At 54.1% G+C, this 18,881-nt stretch overlaps 1 protein-coding gene across 1 annotated transcript in view; it reads right to left on the minus strand.

Moving 5' to 3' along the window:
• Window positions 1-537: 537 nt before the first annotated feature.
• The window catches only part of Lmx1b (LIM homeobox transcription factor 1 beta), a 76,935-nt gene continuing 58,591 nt past the window's right edge, over window positions 538-18,881 (minus strand). Inside the window, exons 3-8 of the mRNA XM_075984464.1 lie at window positions 6,487-6,719; window positions 4,680-4,861; window positions 4,442-4,519; window positions 4,233-4,299; window positions 2,699-2,842; window positions 538-2,398 (exon numbers count right to left, since the gene is read on the minus strand). Of these exons, the coding sequence (XP_075840579.1) occupies window positions 2,241-2,398; window positions 2,699-2,842; window positions 4,233-4,299; window positions 4,442-4,519; window positions 4,680-4,861; window positions 6,487-6,719 (862 nt within the window). The 3' untranslated portion in view covers window positions 538-2,240. The remainder of the gene's footprint in view (window positions 2,399-2,698; window positions 2,843-4,232; window positions 4,300-4,441; window positions 4,520-4,679; window positions 4,862-6,486; window positions 6,720-18,881) is intronic.

Raw genomic sequence — 18,881 nt, forward strand, 5'->3', positions numbered from 1 at the left:
GGCACGCTGGTCCCCGGTGGGGCTAGTTAAGAGATAAGAAGATGAGGGCAAGCCTACTCTCCTTTTCCAGGCTGCAGTTCTGGCATTACCAGCTGTGAGGCCTGAGCACAGCCCTGCCCCTCTCCTGTCTCAGGTTCCCTAGCTGCTGCAGAAGGGATGACCTACACAGCCGATTGCTGTTGTGTCTCCCAACTTAAAACATGGTTAAGAGCAGCAGGCCGGACCTCCCAGGAGCTGGTATCCACCCTGGGTCCACCTCAAGTATTCCCTGTGCCATTCAGCCAGGAGCCTGTGCCAGAGTGGGGGGAAGGGTGAATCCCAGGAAAGCGACTGGCTTAGGACCATAACTTCAGAATGGAGGGTAGTGATGCTCTCCTTAACAAAAGAGGGACACAGGAGGGCTGTGGTGGCAGCTGCTCTTCCCCGTTGACTCCATCTTGTGGCATCTGAGTGGGTTAAGGGGGTCTGAGAATAAATCCACACAACTTAACCAGCCAGACCCAGGTGCCCAAAATGGAGAGAGAGAGAGAGAGAGAGAGAGAGAGAGACTCATCGTTATGTGCCCACGGCTAGAGCTCGGCAGACATCAGGGTGTGTGTGTTGGGAGGTTAGAATTCAGCATTCGATGAGAGACAAAATCCTGGCTTTCTGGCTCAGACCTGTCCAGGGCCAGTGGAGGTTGCCAAGGAGAGATCCACTATTGCTTCTGCTTTGGGCAGCAAGAGTCCAGGAGACATGGGGCTGGGGTGACACAGAGGCTAAAGCGCTGGTGGGCTACATACCATGCAGGGGCACTGCGGGGAGCCCCTCAGGGCTGACCTCTCACCCGGCTCAGAGTAACGCCCCAAGCTTGCTGAGCCAATGGAAGGAAAGGCAACTAGGTACAGTCCATGGTCTTCATGGGCTCTGAGCAATCAGTGTCACAGCGTATTGAGGGGTTGTGGCTTGTCAGTGCCTGTGTGAGGCCCAAAGACTCATCACAGAGCAAGGGTGGACTTCCAAAGGAGACCTAAACCACCTGCTGGATCTCAGATCTTAGCAGAGGTGCAAGAGCTGGGAGGAGACGGGCCCGGTCAGTGTGAGCTGGCTAACGTCAGGAGGGAAGCTGGGTCACACAGTCAGTCCCACATCTGCACAGGAGGCAGGAGCCCTGCCAGCATCCAGCCTCAGCTAAGAAGAGGAGACTAAGGGTCAGGAGGGGCCACAGAAGGGCAGCTGGTCCCGTCAAAGAACAAGGGCCCAGGGTCAATGCGGATTAGACTATTGAGGTCCTTGGCATCTGAATCCTCTGCTGCGGCCTGATTCTGCCTGCTTCTGTGGGGTCCATCTCTGGCCTGGGACTCTGTGATGCCCTTCTATCCTGGAAGTCCTGATCCATACAGAGCCTGGGATGCACCAGGCTCACCTGCTCACACCCAAAGCCTCCTCCTTCTTTCTCTCCAGTTGCTCTCAGAGGCGGCCCTGTCCACTGACCTCACTGCCCCCAGGCTGCAGAGTGGGAGTCACCTCTTCTACGCGTGTGTGTGCGCACCCAGGTGTATACTCATATGTTCACAGGTGGGCCTACAGATGTGTGTGCCTGGACATGTGCATCTCTGTCCCTTTGGGTCCTTCCGGGCTCTGTCCACATCAGTCTGCTAGCTTGTGACTCCTAGTTCAACCAGGGCCAAAGAACCTGTTGCCCCTGCTTGGTTCCTCCTCTCCTCTGCCCCAGCCTAGGGCCGAGGACAGTGACCCTGGGCCTCCTAGGACCCAGAAACCATCCCCTGCGCTGACCAGAAGCGCAAATGGTCACCTGCGCAGGACACCCGTATATCTGTTTCTCAGGTACCAGGCACTGTCCCAGGGCTGGCCTTGCAGGGACAATAGAGGTTGGCTGGAAACAGAATGTTAAAAAAAAATAGAACAAATAAAAGTTTCCCCCCAAAAAAGAGGTGGGGCGGGGAAAGGAGGTGATGGAGTCAAAGGGCTGGGAGGCGAGTGGCTGTCCAAGAGCTCTGGGTCCCCAGGGGTCACAAGGTCTCCGTGGGCAGGACACAGTCCCTGCCCAGGCTGCACCCATCTGCCTGTCTGGCTGTGCCCAGCGGGCACTTGAGCCAGGTCCGGCTGGCCGAGGGGAGGGCACCGTATGGCTGTCTGTAGAGTCTGAGCGGGTGGCGGGCTGGGGGGCCGGCTGGCTGCAGAGGCCTGTGGTCCCACCCTAGGCCCAGGCCCAAGCGTCCATGCGGCCCAGCTGGCTCTCAGGAGGCAAAGTAGGAGCTCTGCATGGAATAGAGCCGGTCGATGGGGTTCCCCACACGGGCCTGCAGGGAGCCCACGTCAGAGGAACCGAGGAAGCAGTCGCTGAGGCTGGTGAGGGAGGTATCGCTATCGATATCGTGGAAGATGGAGTCGTTCCCTGTGGGGTGCAGAAGGGACATCAGGACCTGGGTGTGGGCCACCGCACCAGGGGTTCCTGGCAGCCCCGCAGGCTCCATGGCCAGGGGTTATGGGTAGGCCAGCGGGCTGGGGCTAGGCCCTTCCCATCCGGGGCAGGCATGCTGGCAATGTTGGTTGGACTGCCCTGGGCCCTGAGCCCTCAGCTGTGGGCAGCAAAAACTGTCAGTCATAGACTCTGTCTGCCCGGCTAGGCAAGGACAGAGAGCAAGCTGGGGCGGATGCGGGTGGGGCAGCTTACCATAGGGGTTCATGTGGTCACCTGGCATTTGAGGCGGTGTGAGGCCCTGCTGGAAGGGGTCGCTGCTTCCGTAGGGACTCTGTTCCATGGCCACGATCTGTTGCTGCGGGGGTGCCAGCGGCGTGTAGGAGGCCATCATGCCCTCCATGCGACTTGACAGGACCTCTGAGGACAATGAATGCCGTCACCAGCTGGTCCTGCCTGCCTTGTCCTGGTAGTCCCTTCAGAGGCTCCCCAGAGCCCCGGGACTCCCATTCTAGATGCACCTTCTACCTTCCCTCTCTGGGTCCCTCCCCCGAAAGACTTTCCATGATTCTGTCTTCTACCTGCTCCAGCTACAGGAGCACTGGAGAAGTGGCAGGCTATGCTGGCAGTAGCCATGTCCCATGGTTCACCGTGCAGGGGCACTAAGATAGAACTCAAGCCCAGGAAGGCTTCTTGGGAAAAGTCCTCATTCCAGAAGAACCTAAAGAATCACCAGGAAGGGATATGGCAGGCTGGGGAGGGGATGGTCTCCCCAGTGGGACTGGAAAGATGGTTGGACAGGCTGCTTAGGACGGGATGCAGCAGGCTTCCCTTTGGGGCTGTCTGAAGCAAGGAAGGTGCTGTGGAGAAATGTTGGGGGGCTGGGTCTGTTCAGGGGACCAGGAAGTGGGAGAGGTCCTGGGGACCCTGTAAACAATACTCAGAGGGGGAAAAATGGGTGGGCGGCAACCACTCCCCAGATGGTAACAGAACAGAGGGAAAGGCGGGGAGGTAGAACCAAATGGACTCTGGAGAGAGAGCGGGGAGGATTCTGGTGGCATCTAGGAGGAAGTAGGGGACACTGGAGAACAAGGGACGCTGTTCTTCAAGAACAAGGACGGGGATCCTGGCGGCTGGAGGCAGAAGACTGGCCTTAGAGGCCTCTAGGGGAAACAAGGGATGTGAGGTTTTGGAACCTTGTTGGTAGGTCCCCAAGCTCAGGCTAGGGTCTGGCCTGTCTGAGGGTGCATCTTCCTAGGGCCACCTGCTCCCCTGTCTGCTCCACCACAGTGGTGATCTCTGGAGCTCTCTGCACCTCCTTCCCTCCCTCCATAACGTCAAAGTCTCCATGTCTCTGTGTAGCCATGGAGACCATCCCTGGCCCAAGCCGTTTGTACGAAACAGACTTCTGAGTGACCCACTTTCTGCTCTATGGACTGGCTCTTTACTGCTAGTGGCAGCTCACCACGGGCTTCCCCATACCCACCCCCTGATTTTCTGGGGGCACTCTCACAGAATGAGTGAGCAGCAAGCATGTCACTGCTAACAGTGCAGGTTGGAGCCCTGTGTACAGGCAGCTTTGTCCCTTGTGATCCCAGAAGGTCCCTGGATAGCCCCAGAGTTTCCTCATGAGGTATCCTGTCAGAACCGGCCTGGAGGGAGTCGATGAGTGTGGAGGGATGAGAGCTATCTACCAGGGTGGGTCGGATATGGGCCATGCTGAGCACAAGAGGATAGCAGTGACTTGCACAGTAGATGCCCTGACAACCCTTCCATTGCAACCTCTGCTCCCCATGTCCCTGGGGCTCACCTTGGCCCAGCCGCTGGGAGTTCTGCTGTTCCTGCTGTTGCTGGTGCCGCCGGGCCAGCTTCTTCATCTGCAGGGAGACAAGTCAGGCACCTCCTCAGTCTCAGTCTGCATGCCAGACTTCCTTTATGTCCCTCACCTCGACAGGACTCTTCCTGCCCATCCCCATTCCCAGGTGTGCGCTAGAGCACTGGAGTACAGGGACCTCTCACCTTTGCTCTTTGGTTCTGAAACCAGACCTGGACCACACGCACGCTGAGGCCTGTCTCTGCTGCCAGCGTCTCTCGGACCTGACCCAGAGAGAGGGAGACAGGTCAGGTCGGTGTCGATGGCAGCTGGGAGGTGGAGGGATGGAGGGACACTCCTGTCCCCAGCGATAGCAGTGGGTCGGGGAGGAGGAGCTGGACCCACAATAAACAAAAGAGAGATGTGGGCTTCAGAACTCCTCACCTTCCGACAGGGCTTGGAGGAGACCTCAAAAGAAGCCTTGAAGGCTCTCCGCTGCTGCGTGGTGAGGATAGTCCGGGGCCGTTTGGGTCTTCTGGGGTCCTTCCCGTCATCTCCACTGCCCTTACTCTGGCTGCCCTGCCCCTTTGCCGGCTTCATGTCTCCATCTTCGTCCTCGCTCTTCACTGTGGAATACAGAATCCAACCTGTCAGTCAGCGCTTTGAACCTTTCGGTGAGAATTCCTTCACCACTTAATGACCCCAGGATAAAGTTGTCCGTCTTTGCTGGGCCTTCATCTTCTGCTCCCTGCACGTCCCATAACCCTAATACATACTCCTCACTCCCTCATTCTGGGCTCAGCCTGGTCTAACTGCTGACCACAGGTTTTCCTATGGTGTCCAAAGCGCAGGTGCCCATGGGCTCAGGGAGACAGTGAATCAGGCCCCTGTGGGGACCAGGACCCAGGTGCCTCAGGAAGACACACTAGAGTGTGCGCAGAATGCTGGTGCTCACACACAAGGGCAGATCTGCTCCTACATGTCTCTGAAGGCCAGCAGCCTCCTGTACAGGCATGTTGCAACTATGGCTCAGGCTGGCCCTGGCTTCCCCAACTCATCATATTTGAAACCCACCTTCTGTTGGCCTCTGAGGGTCATGTGTCAGCTGGGGACCAGGGTGAAAAGAGAAGGATATCAGGAGCCTTCTTTCTCGAGACTTTCAGGGACTAACAACTGACAAAGACACAGGGGCCAGGCATCCTCACAGGAGGACTTAGAACCACGATGTGTAAGCATGTGCACACATGTACCGCTTGCTCGCTGGTGGTTACACACACCTGCATCTTGACACAGAGACCCACATATGTGCTGCTTAGAGACATTTATAATCATGGGCCCACAGAGGCCTGTACCCACAGGCAGGGACACATACATGCCAAGACACATGTGGCATGAAAAAACATGTATGTACACCCAGCAACACACATACCGCTTCCATGACCCCAGAGTTTGGGGCCTTAGAGAGTCAGGTATATGGCCGAACTTCCTAACAACCATCAGCTTCCAACACCCCTCACTGGAACTTATTCCCTCCCGAGTTCCACCTTCATTGGAGGTGAGCGCCACATAGCACTGCAATCCTTTCTAGCACATCTGTAAGCTGGCCCAGTGCCCTTCCCTTCCGTGGGAGTGCAGGTGGCCACAGGGATGCTGTCACAGTGTCTTGTCCAGGGATGGCCAGCAGCAGATACATGAGGACTCTGCCACACTGAGGCCCAAACATTGGGACCCTGGCAAGGGCAGATACTCTCCATATGGGCAGAAGCCATCCCTATGGGTTTAGGGTGCCTCAAAGGACAGGCCAGTTATCAGGAGTGACAGGGTGCCAGCTGGATTTTAGCCCTTGCCAGAGAGCAAATGTCTGCACGCACAGTGCATGTGAGTGTTTATATAAACATGTATGTGCAGCCTGAGTATGCTGGTTAGCTTCAGAGATATGAAACATGTACATGCATGTATGTGTGTGCCTAGGGTGAAGCTTTGCATACTTGGGTGTGTGAGCACATGTCCCCACATATGGGCACATGGGATGGTGTCTCTATCACACTGGGTACATGCGTGGTCAGATAGGCATACAGGTGTGTGTGCCCTGACGTTGGCACCCAGATAAGTACTAAGGTGGCATGCAGGGATGGATGTGACACCTCAGTGCTGGCTGGACATGTGTGGGGGTGCAGGTCTGTGGAGCTCAGAAGCCACTCTCCAGCATCCCACTGAGCCATGTTCTGCAGCTGCCCCAGCCCAGGCTCACCAGAGTCTGACTCGTCAGGGCTCACGGAGCTGAGAAGATCCTTCTCCTTCTCATAGTCACCCTTGCACAGCAGCTGGCCCTCCTTGAGCACGAATTCATCACCCTTGCGCAGCTGCCTCTCGCACACACAGCAGCAGAAGCAGCCCAGGTGGTACACGCACTCGAGCGCCCGCATCACGAATTCAGTAGGTGCGATCTTCTCCATGCAGCCGCTGCATTTCGCCGCGAAGAGCCTGCAGGGCATGGAGGAGGCACAGGCTGGGCTGAGAGTCTGCCTAGCCCAGGGCATCTCTCTCTGCCACTCAGGCAGATGGGGGGGGGGGAGGAAGGGGGCGGGGACACACCCTCCTCTTTTGAACCACGGGGACCGGTCAGCTCTGCTTCTGAGTCTTCCCGCTCAGTCATGAAGGCCACTAGAGGGCAGTGTTCAGGGTCCGCCTCACCCCCTGACCACTAGCCTCCTTCACTCCCATAGTCAAACAATTCCATTTTGCCCTGCCCTCCAGTCTTCTCTGCACCCAGGGCTCCCAATCCTCAAAGCTTTCACCTTCCCTCGTCTGTGCCCAACACAGGACCCAGGAGGCTCTTTGGAACGCATTCCAAAGCTCATTCTTTCCTGACCCAGTCTTCCATAGCTCCCTCGTGCCCTTAGAAGAACACCCCACCTCACCACCCTTGGCTCCCTGGCTGTAATCCCTCAGGACAGCCATGTGGTCTCCAGAGTACACTCGCAGCAGCCACTGGGCATGTTCTGTCCCTGCCCCTTGGCTTGGTGCCACCTTCTCGTCCCTTCATTTCAGCATGGGCACAGTTTGCCAAAGCAGGGCTAGCGGCCGTACTCAGCATGTATGTCACCTGATCGCGATGGCCCTTGAAACCAGAGAGACCCGGCCCCATTTTAGGGATGAGGAAAAGGAAGAGCAGACTGGAGTTCCTCTTGCTCGGAGTGCATGTGATGTAACAAACAGCTCCCAGTGTGGGCTGATGCAGGCGTTGGTTCCGGCGGGCTCTGTCGCCCATCCATCCAAGGGCCCGCCAGCCCGGATGGGTCTCCATGGCCCTGCCTGGTTTGGGCTGGAGGGTCCTGCTGATCTGCTGACCACTCCTCCCACACTCTCCCCGTGTCACGTGCCTGCTCTGTGGGAACCCAGCCTCAACAACACTTTGATGGAAAAATTTATGAAGAATCAAATTATTGCTGCTGGGAGGGAATTAAAACCATTTTTCATTCCCCGCATCCCCGGGCCACGTCTGCGGGCGCCACCTTGGGAGCACCGCACGTCCCATCCCTCTTTATGGCCCGCCATCACGGGCACAGATTACAGCTGCAATTCTCTGCTAATCGGTTCTGGAGCAGGGACAGCCGTAAACACCAGGCTCCATCCCTGCCTCCCTTCCCGGGGCTGCCATCAGCACCGCCCACGACAAAATGCTGTGGGGCAGTGGACAGAGATTCCTCCCATTCTGTTGCTTCCCTGGCACTGGCCAGAGCACTCAGCCTGGGGGCAACCCTCATACCCACCTCTATTCTGTCTGGCAGACTCCTATTTAACCTGCAACACCCAGCTCCAATGCCTCCTTCTCTGGGAAGCCTTCTCTGATGCTGCCCTATTCTAAGGCACAGGGCCTCCCCTGCCTGCCTCTGAACTTCTTGACTGCCTGAGGTTGCTCTGCTGCAAAATGGGGACAGCAGAAGACAATCCTGAGGATCTGACAGCACTGAGCATCTGAGTCAGCAGGAAGCCATCGTGTATGTCTTCGAGAGGGTTCAACTCTAGTGGAGTGGGGATACCTCAAAGCAGGTTGTGGCTTTTTCCAGTTTCTCAGGGGGCTCTGTGTACATTTGTGGTGTGGATATGCTAAGTCCGGGTGTGGGACTGAGGGCCAGAACAGGTGCTTGAGGCAAGTGGGAACCCTCTAGAACCAGCTCAGCCTGTACTTTGAAAGGAAGGCACAGACTGGGTAATTTTGTTCAGGGCCCCGGCCTCCTTCCCGGCCCCTTGGTTGCTCTGCACCTTACCAAGGTGCTCAGTACGGGCTGCAGGGATCTGGCCAGCTTGGCAGGCCTAGGTCCCAGGCACATCTCTTGGGCTCCAATGCACACATCTTTTGAGGCTGCAGAGAAGCAGCAAGCAGGGTGTGTGCTGGGGGTGACCTGCATTCAGTGACTGTGCCACCAAGCTGGCGCTCCCGCATTCAACAGCCACACTAATGCCTTGGCAGCAGGGGGTGGATTGCGACTTTCTCCAAGCTTATCAACACAATCTATTATTAATACCCCTCCAAAGGCTCCAGCAGCCGTTTCCAGGCCGCACAGCCGCTCAGGGCATCATCTGTTATCTAGATTGCAAGAGCCTGGGAAATAAAACAAACGGCACGCACTTTATAAACGGAATGTGCCATCCTTTCGGTCTCCAAGCATCTCTCCGCCCAATAAAACATCGGGGGGCACGTATGAAATACTCACTCCCAATTACGGGGCCGGCTTTGTCTACCATGCAGGGATAGAGCGCGGGCTACACTCGGGTGCATGTGTGTGTATATGGGGGTTCCCTCCTCTCTCCAAATCCCTTCTCTCTCTCAGTCCTTCCACCATGGGCACATGGCTGGACCCAGAAGCCGCTGAGAGCCAAGGAGAAAGCAGACCAGGCACAGGCAGGACACTGTCATCACTGGGAAGCTCGTGAGCAATTCCTCTCTCCCAGCTTCAGCTTGCTTTGTGTTTAAGGGGCTCAACGCTGAAGCCTGCCTCTCAGTACAGCAGACAGGAGCTAAAACTGCAAGCAGACAGGGCTGGGGCACACACCTTGACTCCACAACTTCAAGTGCAAACCCAGGGCTTTGCATGTCCTAGGTGCACACGCTATACCTGAGCCCCATCCTTACCTTGCTATGTGACTTTGGGCAAGACATTGAACCTCTGAGACTCCAGTTCTCCATCTCCTCCATAGGAGCATTTGGGCTGAGGGTGTAGCTCAGCTGGAAGAGGGCTTCCCAGCATGCATGAAGACCTGGGCTCCACACCTGGCACCGGGTTAAACCAGGCTTTGTGGTAAACACTTGTAATCTCAGCACTGGCGGATGGAGGGGCAGGAGGATCAAGGTTGAGGCCAGTGAGAAGGTTCACTGGGTGGGACTTAGAGTTCAACCCCTCCAACACAGAAAGGTGGAAGGAAAGCGAGAGCAGGCCTCCGTGTGCACGCTCTAGTACATATGCATGCCCCCTGTACACACAGCAACCGAAATAAATGTAAAAGTCACAGGTCATCTCTGGTTATGTGGAGTTCAGGGCTAGCCTGGGCTACAAGGGACCCTACCTCAAAAACAAAAAACAAGCCAGGCAGCTGTAGTGGTACACACCTTTAATCCCAGCACTCGGGAGGCAGAGATAGGCGGATCTCTGAGTTAGAGACCTGCAGAGTGAGTTCTAGGACAGCCAGTGCTCCACAGAGAAACCCTGTCTCAACCCTGGCCCCAAACGTGTTAGCTAGGCTGTCCTAGCTGGGTGCAGAGCAACTGGGAAGATTAGGTGCCTGTAGGGCCCTTGGCACTGGGCATGTTCAGGGGGCCTTGTGGTCCATGCTTATTGGGGGCGCCATGATTTCTGGTAGCAGGTTCCTGGCTGTGTGCACAAGTCCCAGCATGCCTTGCAGAACCCCCAGGGCTCTGGCTAGTACCTCCTGCTCTCATCTGCCCCAATGGGTTCTCCTGCTCTCCTGACACAAAGACAGGGCAGATCTGAGCACCAATGGCCGCCCACCTGCATCATCTCTCTAGGCCCTCACAGACCTGAAGGTCAGGGGTAGACACTTGTCCAAGATCACATCCAGCATTGCTCTGACCCTGTGAGTCCAGACAGCCTTGTCTCTAGTTCCTGGGCCTATGCACCTGCCACAAGGCTATGAGTTTCCTGGACACCCAGTCCACTTTACACCTCATGATTCTTCCTCTCCACGAAGGGTCTGGACTCTTTACAAACCAAACCGAGGGCTGAGACTACATCTCAGCATGTTTGCTGAACATGCAGGAAGCTGGGTTTGATCCCAGTGTTGCATAAAGCCAGACAAGGTGACATACACATGTAATCCCAACACTCAGGAGGTGGGCCAGTAAGTTTAAAGTCATTCCTGACTTTATATAGTGACTTTGAGGCCAGTTCGGGATACATGAGATCCATTCTAAAAATAATAATAAAATAAATATAAACCAAATAGAACATCACTCTACGTGCACGTTTTTTCACTGATCACTGTGTAAAACATTCTGTTATGAGGACTTCCCTCTCTGAAAGAGTCCCAGGATATGAAGACCCATCTCCATCGGCAACTGGTTTGGTTTATCTAAAACACAATTTATTAAATCCATAAGAGGCTTTTAAAAAAACCTGAAAACACAATATTTTGTGGAGGGTTTGAATGTAGATCACAAATCTGGCAGACTAACTTCTTAGCCAGCGACTACTGTACGGTGCATGGAACCCAGTTCTTTAGCTGCACACAACACTGGCCTCTCTGAGATGTCTTCAGCCAGTACCCAGCACATGCCACACTCAGAACCCTGACTCTGTCACTCTCAGGCCCTGGAACCTTGTTTAAATGCATACTCTTGTGTCTCAGTGTCCCCATATGTTTAATAGGAACAAAGATAGATGCTGCTGATGCAGGGGTGGGGGTAAGGGTGGTGGCAAGGCTCCTGACTAGATAGGTAAAAGGGAACTGTGATTGCTGCTATTAGGTCTTCAAGGGTCCCAGTGCTGGGCCTGGAGAGATGGCTCAGTGGTTAAGAGCACTGACTGCTCTCCAGAGGATCCAGGTTCAATTCCCAGCACCCGCAAGGCAGCTCATAACTGTCTATAACTCCAGTTCCAGGGGACATGACATCCATGGCAAAACACCATTGCATATAAAATAAGAATAAATAAATTTAAAAAAATAGTCCAGCACTAGTTTAGCATTCTCGGTGAATGGAAGTTCCCTTTCCTCCTCACTGTAGAGCATGTCCAACTGGGGCACCCCACAGTTTGTGGGTGCTGGGGATAACTCTTATTCCACGTGTGTGCTTGTGACTCTCAGTGGGACCTCCTTCAGCCCTCACTCGGCAGTTGCAGTGGCGAGTCTTAGCCTCTTGGGCCTTCTAACCACTACATCTCCCCAGAGGACACTGCCACTTCTCAGTTGATAAGGAAACAAGGCTGAAGACGCTCAAAAACTTATTTTCCTTCCTTGCTGTAGCTTGGAAATGTCTCACGAAAGCTCATATGAGGTTAGCTGTAGCACTATTAGCAGGTAGTTCCTGGGGTATGGCCTTGAAAGGGATACGGGGGTCCTGGAAACTGCCATGATGCTCCGTTCAGCTGGAGGCCCAAAGCCACTAGTTCAAATGATCATGGACCAAAGCCTCTAAATTCATGATCCAAAACAAATCTTCCCTTCTTAGAAGATGATGGCCCCAGGGGTTCTGTGACCGTGATGGAGAGCTGACACAGTCCTTCGCTGAGTCAAATCAGACTTGAGTTTGCTTCATAACACTTGAGAGCACGGAATAATCTCAAGGTAAAGCCCAAGATGAAATCAGGGCCCTCTAAGCCACATCCTGGCCTGCCACCAGCCACCAGCCGCCATGTTTTCCAATCTGCCCCTGCCCCGCCCCCAACACAATAACTCCCATCTGCTTCCAAGGTCTGCCTTCTCTCTCCCCGCTTTGCACATCCCCTTCTCTGTGAAGGCTTCCCTTCACAGAGAAGCCGTTCTCTGTGTGTCCAGTGTCCCCTCTGAGCTAGGAATGGACCCTGGGTCTAACTCCTTTCCAGGTCCAGCACTGAGGTTATTGGTGTTTTGTTGAACGGATGAACCACTTTGGAAATGTGGAAAATGTGATGGCAGCCAGGTTGGCTGAGAAAGAAAATTATGTTTCTTTAAGAGGCTCTAAGAACATCATCAGGTAACAAGACACAGATTTGTTCTCTCTAAAACACAACTTAAAAGAGTCTGCCTGTCTCTGTCAAGGCTTCTGTCAGAATGTCACAGTGGCTGAGACTGATACTTCCTAGCTAAGCCCCAGGGAGCCTGGCCTCTACTGCTGGATTCTTCTCCCCAACAGAGACCACGTGAATGGGTGCTAATGGCTTGTGGCTGTCTGTGCCCACTCCAGCACCTTCCTTGCTTCATCCAGCCACACTCTGGAAGTGGCTCTGAGGATGACTGGCACAGAGCCAGACTGCCTGGTCCCGTAGAGATGGTCACAGTGTGGCAGGTGATCTGCCAGGCTGTGCTCACCACAGGAAGTGGGATGACCAAATGTGGAAGACAACTGGGGGCTTGCAGGGGGGCATGTCATGGGCTTAGGGAGCTGGTTCTGGGGGATGGAAGGAGGGGCTGAATCCCAGAGCTGTCCTACTAGCTCCCCTGACAGCTGACTCCCTGTTAGAATACAGAGGTGCCCCGGCGCCAACCTAGCAACTGTGATAGCCTTCTCTAGGTCACACCCAGGTAGTGGCAATCTCCAGATTCCACTGATGGGACTGAAGATAGCAAGAGCTCCCTGTGGTATGGGGTTCTTACAGTTGTGTGCTGTGGCACCCTGTGGTGTAGGTACGGGGTGAGGGACAGGCCCCCAGAGCCTGGGGACAGGACCCTGGACAGTAGGTAGGAGGGACTGCAGGAGCCAGCCCATCACAGAGACTTACTGACACCTCCCTGTGAGTTTGTGCATCCTTATCATTCCGGACTTAGCTGTTTTTTATTTGGAGACAAAAAGAGGCCCGTTGATGGAATCCAACTCAAACCAGCTGCAAACATCTGCTTTGATGCGGCAGGAGCCGCAGGCAGGCCCGGAGTGCGTGTCAATCAGGCGGCTGGAATGTGCTGCGTGGCTGGCCATGCTCACTGGCTGAGGGTGTGGTACCTCCTGGCCTGCCAGGGCTTGGCAGGGCCTTGCTGACCTGCCGCCTGCCCAGCCTGCATAAGGGTTGCCCCAGGCTTCTCTTAGCCCTTTGATCCACCTCGGGGCCACAGTGGGAATGCCCCAGCCAGAGCTGGAGGTCACAAGCAATAGGCAGGCTGAGACCAGCCCAGCTTGGAGCCTTAGGTATTGTCATCATACCAACAGGCACACATTCTGGGATCCAACAGACACTGGCAGCTTCTCCATGCCAGGCACTAAATGAGGATGGAGCAGACGAGTCGCCCACTCCAGGCCCCATTCTCACAGTTGCGGGGACATTCTATAGGTTAGAATAGTGTGTGTCTATCCGAGCAAACAGTCACACACACAATGTACCAAAGGACACAACAAAATGACATAGGAGCAAGGAGGCGTCTGGAGGGCTGCAGCTTTAGAGAGGGCAGTCAGAGGCAGCTGGGACATCTAGGAGAGGGGTGCCCGCTGCGGTGACCCTGGGGTTGGAGTGCAGACCTGTGTCAGGACACAGGGCACTGTGGCTGGAGCAGGTGAATGAAAGGAAGGGACCCAAGTGCAGGCAGAACTGGGGCAGGGCTGATCACATGACCTGGGAAGGCTTTGAGCTAATAGACTAGCTCTTAAAAGTCTTTTTAAACATTTATATTTGTTTGCTTATTTATTTAGTGTGTGTGGGGGGTGGTGGGGGGAGATACACAGCTGTCTGTGTCAGTTCTCCCCTCCTACCATGTGGGTTCTGGGAATTGAACTCAGATCATCAGACTTGGTGGCAAGCACCTTAACCCACTAAGCCATCCTTTTGGCCCTCTGGGCTGGCATCTTAACTGGCCTTCTTTGGCAACTGTGTTGCTCTGATGGATGAGGAGCAGAAACAGGCTTGGGGACATCAGCCCAGTGACCTAGGCAAGGTGAGGTCAGCATCGGTCAGCATCGTGAAGTAGCCCCTCCCCCAGAAGTCTTCCTAATGAGAGGATGCCAAAGGAAGGGTGGGTCTGACCCTCTCAACAAGTGGGGGGGGCATTAGAAAGAGAAGCCAAGGCATAGCAGGGAGGGGAGAAAGGGGCCTCAGATCTGGATAGGATATGCTCAGGGGCAGCACAGCCACCTAAAGCTCTGGAGAAGCTTAGATGGGAACACACACATACACACAGACACGAGCACAGACATACACAGATACACACATGTGCACACCCATGCAGTTCTACAGAATGTGCTTGTGCCATGTTCCCTCTTTAGTGAAACTTATTTTGGACTGGGGTGGGGCACTACTCTGACACTCCTGGGTGATAGACAAGAGCCCTCTTGCCACCAGGAAGAGACAAAGTCCAGGGGAGAGGGGAAGTGGAGGAGCCCCTACTCCGCCTCTGAGCACCTTCCCATGAAGCCCTGTGGTCCAGCTCCCAGGATGGTGATCCAGGCAGAAAAAAACACAGAAAAGCCAGCTAAGGCAACCAAGTGTGTGAGGGCACCAGGCTGAGGCTTTGTCAGTTTGAAGAGTATGGGTTCTGATCTAGGCCAGCAGAAATAGTATAGCTTGGGTGGGAGAGGGTTTGCCTGGCGTAGAAGGCTTGGGTTTGATCCCAGCCCCACACGAAGGCAGGTGAGTTAGCACATGCTTGCAATTCCGTCGCGTGGGAGGTAGAGGTGAGAAAAATCCATGGCTTGATGTTACTCCAAACTCCATAGAGTGTGTTGTTGTCACTCACCATGTTTATGCACCTGCTGTGTGCCAGGCCCTGGACTGCTCCTTCCTTTCCTCCTGCTGCCCATCCCTGACTGCCCCAGGAGCTGACCCAGGTTCCTTCCCCGCCCCCACCATCACTGAGGTCACCGGCTCCTGTCATTGGACCCAATAGCCACTACGCCACTTTAAGTCTTAGAGTCTATGATATATTGAAGTTTCCTACAGACCAGACCCCAAGCATCCTTCAAACATGTTCCTCTGACTAGAGGCACGCCCAGTCTCAGTACTAAAGAGGGGAATGGCGTTAAAGAAGGCATTAGGCTGCAGCCCTCCTGGTCCCTTTGCGGGGCGGGGGGGGGGGGTCTGTTCTAGAAGCTCTCTGTGGCTTCCTCTTGCCTGCCTGGTGATAACTTTGTCTCACTCTGTCAGCTCAGAGTCTATGTCCAGGTGCTGTCCTCAGCTGGAGGTGCTGAGGACACCTGTGGTTCACACTGTCCATGTGGAAGATGAGAAAGCCCGTACCATGAGAGTGGAGCTGACAGCTTTGTCTTGGCTTCCTCCATGGCCAGAAAGGGCTGGGTCCAGAATCATGTGCCCAGGAAGGACTGTGGGGCTACGGTTGGGTTCCTCCATGGCCAGAAAGGGCTGGGTCCAGAATCATGTGCCCAGGAAGGACTGTGGGGCTACGGTAAAGTTAGGTGGAGGGCAGAGCGGGGCAGCAGGAAAACTTGCTGATGACATCAAAGACCTCGACAGAGCTGGTGGTGGTGGCCTTATCTGTAATTGAGGGTTGCCCAAGTTCAAAGCCAATGTCTACAATAGTGGAAATGGTTCCAGATAGTGAGTTCTTATCTCAAAAAAATGCTTAAAAAATATTTCAGAGGTGGAAAGACAAGATAATGTATTGAGTAAGGGTGCTTGCTGCACAAGACTGAGGACTTGAGTTCAATCCCTGAAGCTCAAAAAAGGTGAGAGAAGCAACTCCCTGAAGATGCACGCGCGTGCGCGCGCAACACACATTTTAAAAAACTGAATAGGGTTCCACTAAGGGAATGTGTATGTTTGTGTGTGGTGGGGAGTTGGCTTGAGGGTTGAATTCCACATAGAGACAGACAAGCAGAGGGGCCATCCCAGGAGGGAGCAGCTGGAAAGCAAAGCAGGAGGACCAGAGAGGCCATTTGCAGGGCTAGGCAGACAGTGCATTAGTTAGGAACATGTTGGTAAGAATGAAATGTCAGAGAACAAGGCTGAAGGCCCAACACTCAAGACCTGAAGATAAGCACATGTTTTCATCCCGTCCAACAATACAAACATGCACCTATCAGTCACCGAACCAGCTATGCATCCATCCAGTCTCCTATTCACTTATCCATCTTCCCATCCATCCACCATCCCTTTATCAATAACCCATCCATAGATCAGACTAGCCAGTCAATCACCCACCCATGTATCCATCCATGCGATCACCCATCTATCCATCCACACACCAACCCATCCATCTAGTCACCCACCCATACATTCCTCTATTACCATCCATCTACCTCCCTGTCCATTCTTCTCATCATTCATCCACCTACCATCTACCCATACCTCTGCCCACCCATCTACTTCCCTCCATACCTGCATGGCCTCAGCCATCCACTCACCCACAGACTGCCTACCCATCCGTCCCAACCTCACACTGCAATGTCAAGTGTTAGCATTTGCCGGATGTACACCATGGCCAATTGCTGTGTCAGGCGACAAGGACTGAGTGGAAATAGGATCCAGGTCACAGCCACAGGGCTCTCTTGGTAAAGGAACAGCAGCATTCAAGGGAAGGGGTCTCTGCAGGAGGGATCCAGGTCACAACTGTGGGACAGAGCATTGACCAAACTGGTGTTGTGGTTTACCATTCTAACTCCAAAGGTTTTGGCTTCTTTGTACATAAGCCGTAGCAGAGTTTAATTAGGGTTCTATCAACACTGATAAACTGCCTTTGAGCTAGTATGTTCTAAAAGAAACTCCATTAAGGCAATTTAATTTTTTGATCAATTTTCTTTCTAGTATAGTTAAATAATTTAAAACTTTTTCCCTTTCATTTTTTTATTTTACGAAAATTATTTTTATTGAGATAAATGATTTTTTTCCACAGAATTTTTTTTAAGAGCGCTTGCTCTGCTGTGGGGTTTGTGTCCACCTCGAGTCTTGCTGATGGCCAGTGACCACACATTACACCTGCTCAGCCTCCGCCGGCAGTTGGGCTTCATGCTGACGTTTTATTTACTGAGGTAAATCTCCGCTAGGAGCAGGAGGATGTCTCTCAATCCTGCCAACTCAATCACTTCAGTTTGTTTTCACAAATCTTACCAAGCAGCCAATGAAAACATGCCTACCCAGGGACCAAAACATGGGGTCAAGACAGACTTCAAGATGTCCCCAGAGTCTATGTACTCCTTCTTGTCCTTCAGGGACTCAGACGGCACCTCCTTCTCTTGATCCCCGTGACTTGTGTCTCAGAGTCTGGTCCCTTACTGAATGCGTCTGCCCAAGAGCCTTAAAACATAGTGTTGAGTACGGATACTCTGCCCCATGTGCCCCCGATATAGTCATGGACAGCACAAGGTCTCTCAGTCCAAACCTCCAGCTGCTGTACACATTTCTGGTCCTCTCTGATCTGAACTCACTTTGTGAAGCATACGTAAGGTCCTACCAAACCCGGCACTGTTGAAACCTGCCCCAACCCAGTTCACAGATCTGGGGATCTGTGGCCAGAGGTGATGCAAGCCTTTAATCCCAACTTTCGGGGAGGCAGAGGCAGGTGGATCCCTGAGTTCCAGGCCAGCCTGGTCTACACAGCCAGGGCTACACGGAGAAACAAACAAACAAATAAAAATAACCAACCAACCAAAAACAACAAAAACCTACCGAAACAAACAAACAGATCACGGAATAATCTTTGGAAAGGTAGGGTTCCCTCCTCAGTGAGTCTGGGCCAGCCGCAGGATGCCCAAGGCAGGGAGCACCACACTTTTCTAGGAGTTGGGAAGGTGGTTGGGGGAGAACAGGACGGAGAGAGGAGTTTGAGAAATGGGAGCCTGCGAATGGCCTTGGGGTGACTTGGGGGGGGGACGTAATTATACTTGGTGAGTAGAAGTCCAGAAGAGGAGCCCCAGGATTCTGAGAGGTGGGTGCAGGAGGGGGCTGGCTGAGAGTGACTCTACAGGCTTGGAGGCAGGAGGGTTGGACCTCTCAAAAGCCTGGGCCTCGCTCCTGCAGGCTGGGGGTGGTCGTGGCAGGTGAAGCCTAGTGCCCCTGCAGGGCAGGGTATACAAGGCCGCTCAAGCAAGGCCACTCCTGGGGACCCCCCTCTACTGTTGGCCCGTTTAGTGGGTAACTGATCGCCCCTCGCCCCGCCCCAGCCGCCCGCTGCCCGCGTGAGCCGCTTAATCACCGCCCGCCCGGCTACATTAGCATAGTAATGGCCTTTAAATTGAGCCTCTTTGTTTTTTAATTAAGCTCCCAGCAGGTACAGAGAAGAGCGATTATTGAGGAAGCTGCCAGCGCTAATCGCCCGCAGTCATTTGACAATTAAAAAGCGCCTAGCTTTAACCCTTTCCCTGCGCCCGCAGCAGTCCCCCCAGCGTTTAGCACCGGCTGTACGTGCGCACGCTTTCGAATGGGATCCCGGGATTCCTCCCTAACAACTCAGAGAGGTCTTTGCCAACGCCCCCATTTTGTTGAGGGGCAAACTGAGGCACAGAGTAGGGAGGTAACTTGCCCAAGGCACACAGTTTGGGCGTGGGAGACAAGA

This window comes from Microtus pennsylvanicus, chromosome 9 (assembly GCF_037038515.1).
Source record: "Microtus pennsylvanicus isolate mMicPen1 chromosome 9, mMicPen1.hap1, whole genome shotgun sequence".
Classification (NCBI taxonomy): Eukaryota; Metazoa; Chordata; class Mammalia; order Rodentia; family Cricetidae; genus Microtus; species Microtus pennsylvanicus.